Source organism: Seriola dumerili, unplaced genomic scaffold (assembly GCF_002260705.1).
Source record: "Seriola dumerili isolate Sdu_G_001 unplaced genomic scaffold, Sdu_1.0 BDQW01000432.1, whole genome shotgun sequence".
NCBI lineage: Eukaryota > Metazoa > Chordata > Actinopteri > Carangiformes > Carangidae > Seriola > Seriola dumerili.
The window spans coordinates 4,042,108-4,046,826 of NW_019174687.1; the positions used below are offsets into that span (position 1 = coordinate 4,042,108).

Sequence of the window (4,719 nt, forward strand, 5' to 3'; positions counted from 1 at the left end):
AAACAGGGATGTAATCTGAAACTAGTCTGAGTGGAGGAGGGTTAGTTAGTCTTACTTTGAAACTAGTCGACTAGTGTTCTGTCTAATCAATGGAGAAATGATTCATTTGTCTATCCATTCTAAAGCCTTACCTGTGGTTTTTCTCTGTCAGGTCTGAGCAGCAACGAGGTTCGGCCTGCGGGGAAGGCCCCAAACATCAGCGTAAACTGGAGCTGCGGTGATGGAGGCCTGGAGGAGATCAGCACCTCCACAGGAAGGAGAAGGGACGCTGGGACGCCGTCACAGCTCTGCAGGAGCTCCCTGTTTGCCCGCTGGCAGAGGCTGCAGCAGCAGGTGGGTCAGAGAAGCTGAATGGGGAAAACACTGAACCTAGAGCAGCTTCATGTCAGGAGGGGCAGAGAGGGGGGTCTCTCTGCTGCTGCATGCTTTTTTTTCTATTTTTATTCCTCCACGCCCGCGACAGTCAGACCCAGAGGCATATTGTTTTCAGGTTGTCCATCCCATTCTTGTGGACGTCATGTCTCAGTAACCCCTTGACGGAACTTCCTCAAATTTGGCACAAACATTCACTAAGACTCAAGAATGAACTGATTAGATTTTGGCGGTCAAAGGTCACAGTCGTGATGACAACCGTTCTTGTGCATGCAATATATCAGGAACACCCAGAGAGGATTTCATCCCTTCTGACACACTGTGACCTCACAAAACATGTTTTGGTAATAACTCACAAATTCTTTCACTAATTATTACACAATTTAACTCAAATGTCTGTAAAGAAAAAATATATCCAAATGGTCAAAAGTCAACTTCACTGTGACATCATAATGTTCAGCAAAATCACTTCTGGCCATTCAGTGCTGTAACTCAGGAAGGGGAGGTTGAGATGATAATTCCTGCAACTTGGCTGGTTGATGGAGGGTTACAACTGGGAGGAGGGAACTCTTATGTACAGTTTGATTTTTTAATTTGAAAGAAAACAGGGTGGAAGGCTCATGAAGACTATGAAGCATTAGCGGGGGGGGTGGAGGGGTCAACTTATTTTCAACATAAAAGTGTCATTACTCTACACCAATAAAAGATGAACAAACAAGTTGAGTTAGCGGCTTGGGTCTACCAGCTGATTCATTAGCACATGGCAGCAATCCCTCTTTATTAAAAATGCCACATCGGGTTCAAGCTCTGCCACATTATGACAATGCTTTTAAAAGAGAGGTTTGATTTCCACTGTGAGATTAAAATATGTATGCTGAGAGTTGTGCCGGGCACAACCGGCCTGGGTTTAAAGTTTGATGACGGCAGACAGAGTCGTAATTATTTACAGAAGCAGCTGAAATCATTGTAAGAGAAGCTGCTCTTAATATCACATGGAAGAGAGGACACAAAGCATTTTGAGAAAGAGCTATAAATGTTGTGCACAGGGGGAGATAAAGACAGAGCTGAAAAGACTGGACGAGGGACAGAGAAACAATGAATTAGACAGCGGTAGGCGAGACCGGGGATGGTTGTAACATTTTTGACATTTCAGTCTGTGTCAGTGCGTTCAAAATTTAATACAAACTAGTTACACGTCTGCTATTAAATGGTGTAGGTGTTATTTCTGCAACACAAACAAAAAATGTCTGGTTCAGTGTGTGTGTGTGTGTAGTTACTGTCAGTCATAGTAGTAATAAGACACTTGAACATGATAATAAAACTAAACAAAATGTGCAATGTTCACCAGCTTTAACAATTGAACATTTGAGTGTGTGTGTCAGTGTAAGTGTATTGTTGTTACCTAACCCAGACTCTTGCCACGAACTAGCTTAATTTACAGCTAACAGCTAAAACATTAGCACTGAAAACATACAAACATACAAAACATAGACTTAGGGAGCTACTTCCTCACAGGTGGAATAAGGACTAAAATTGAGCAGGTACAGAGTGAATCAGATGATTCCTAACTTGTTCCTGATTGGAGAAATTGGAAGTAATACAACTGACCTATATTACAACCAGCCCCGGTCTCCCTTACTGTGTTTGAGAGAATCAGTGATTTGAAGTAGAGTTAAAGGGAAACATGAAAGACGGACTGTACAGTAGAGATGGAAACCAAAGATCCTTAATGTTTTAACACATAAAAATATTCTGTTTGGAATAATAATCTGTGTTTGAGAGAATCAGTGATTTGAAGAAGAGTTAAAGGGACACATGAAAGGACTGTACAGTAGAAATGGAAACCAAAGATCCTTAATGTTTTAATGCATAAAAATATTCTGTTTGGAATAATAATCTGTGTTTGATGCAGTTTTTCCATGAAAAGATCAACTTCCTCACTAGTAATTCTTCAAATTACATCTACTCCATCTTCATCAAAACAATAAGTTTTTCCTGTATTTTCTCCCCCCAAAGTCTAACTGTTGAACACACAATGACTCAGTGTATGTGTTCTGGAGGTTTTAAGTTTACACATTTACACAGATGGAAGTGTTATTTTTAATTGAGAACTCAACATGAACCCTTCCACTGTACAATATGTACTTATAATCCACAAATCCCAATTCATTAAATCATGTTTCTGTCTTTCTTTTTCAGTTGAATGGCCAGATATCGGGCGCAGAAGCTGCGACAGGGACATACTGTGGCTCCAAAATGGCTGCTGGATGCTACCAGAGGGCGCTGCAGCAGTTTACTGGAGCTCTGCAGGTTGGAGGTCTGGGAACGTGGCTCAGAAAACCTCCACAGCTGGATCACTTAAACGTCAGTGTGTGAAAAACTGTGCTAAAGGCTGAGTATGGAGGGTTAGAGGGAAGCTCGTGTTTTTTCTTTGTGAGTATATGTGGATGAAGTACAAAGAATGTGACACTAGGAGAGAGAAGAAGGTAATTAAAGATTAAAGAGACATGAGACAGTCAAATACATAATTATGCAAATGAGCACAAACCATACACAAAAGCAAATCAAATTTAGGCAAAAACTGGAGTAGACTTCTTAGCGTGTAATGCTAGCTTAAGTAGCCTAAACGCTGCAGCTTTGGAGGCTAAAGCTAGCTTGTCTGGCTAGCTTAAACCTTAACAACCTTGTCGCTGTAACCACTTAGCTAGCTACCTGGCTCACTGGAGTAACACTGAAGATATTTTTAAGTTTAACTAAGCAATATGCAGTGTTTGAGTAAAATTTAACTTGAAAACTTGCAAAGAAACAGCCACACTTTGGAGCTGGATGTGTAAATGCAAAGTGTAAAAGTCAACAAAATGGTGGCAAAATGGCTGCAAACATTCAAATCAGATTAATTAGTTAATCAAAAGGGGAGCCATACACTGTTATGTTTTATTTGTTGATAGAAATATCCCTAGAAATATGTAACAAAATAAAAAAGCTTGTTTAAAAAAAAGCTGAATAAAATAATTTCAAATACTCTGGTGTGACTACAAGGCAACTTTTGGTGGTAAATATGGCCCAAAGTTAGTATTTACAAATATTTTTTATAAAATTTTCTTCTTGCAAACATGGCATGAATGTTGCGTAATCTGACAGGAAATAGACACTAGAAGATACTCCTGATTTGTTGTAATTAATGTGAATGAAGGGTCAAGGGTCATTTTTGCTGGCCAAATATGAAGAGCGCTCACTCAATGATTAAGTTGGACATCTTGCATGTTCAAAGTTTGTATTTACACACTTCTGAGGACACTCCATTGCGTAACTCTAAAATGATCTTAAACCCAGTTTTAACACTTTGTAGCAGTGAGAACAGACCAGTGTCCTCATAAGGTCCAAGCCCATATTGGTCCTCTGAAACACTACAATACAGTGTGCGCAATGTGCACACACACACACACACACACACACAAAAATAGTTTTTGTCATATAGCTGGACATTGCACTGACTTTCAATTCCTCAGTGACCTACTTATCCTAATCTTAAAACCAAGTCTTTTACCTTGGGGGGACCAGTTCAGTTTTGGTCCGGTCCTCACAATGAGACTTTGTGAACAGTCATATCCACTATAATGTGATAAATACAAGATACCTGATGACCGCAAAGCAAAATCTGTTTTAGTAACATCAGCTCCTGGTTTCATTTTCTACTGAACTGAAAGTCACATTTTAATTTTATTCTTAGTTTTTTTGTGTTAGTTTTCTTTTAGAAAATGTGTCTTCTGTTATTTCAGTAATCTATATTTGATGTAACTGTACGTTATCATGTTATGTGAAGTTTTTTCACTCTCATTCATTTTGACCAGTGTTGTAAAGGGCAAGTGTATATCAAACTCAGGAGTGTGAAGACATGCCGCCACCTAGAGGAAGATTGTGTGCATTACATATAGTTTTTTTAATTGTTTGTTTTCTCTTAAATTTTTTCATCTAGATGTTTTTTCTTTTATTTCTTTAAAGGCTTCAGTTATTCACAAATATCCCAAAGGCTGTTATTGTGTTCTATTTTTTGTCAATGTTTATTTCTAGAAAAGTTTTATGAGGTAAGGAATGTAAAAGAATATTTCTACGTAAGGCCAGTTGTTAAATGCTATGTAAACTTTTATTATTAGGTATGCAGAATGTATGTAGTTTATATTGGTCATGACTATTTTTATCACTGCAAATAAATAAACTTATTTGTGTTAGTTTTTGTGTTTGTTTATCCTGCATGACATCAGATACTGAGGTAAAATAACTACCTATAGAAGAATATGGGCGTCATTCACATACACTCAAAAACCACTCAACTAGAAAACATTCAAA

At 38.4% G+C, this 4,719-nt stretch overlaps 1 protein-coding gene across 1 annotated transcript in view; it reads left to right on the forward strand.

The window, feature by feature from the left end:
• Window positions 1–2,748, forward strand: part of LOC111233848 (double-stranded RNA-specific editase B2-like) — a 38,955-nt gene extending 36,207 nt beyond the window's left edge. Inside the window, exons 8-9 of the mRNA XM_022761751.1 lie at window positions 152–333; window positions 2,572–2,748. Coding sequence (XP_022617472.1) covers window positions 152–333; window positions 2,572–2,748 — 359 coding nt within the window. The remainder of the gene's footprint in view (window positions 1–151; window positions 334–2,571) is intronic.
• Window positions 2,749–4,719: the final 1,971 nt, after the last annotated feature.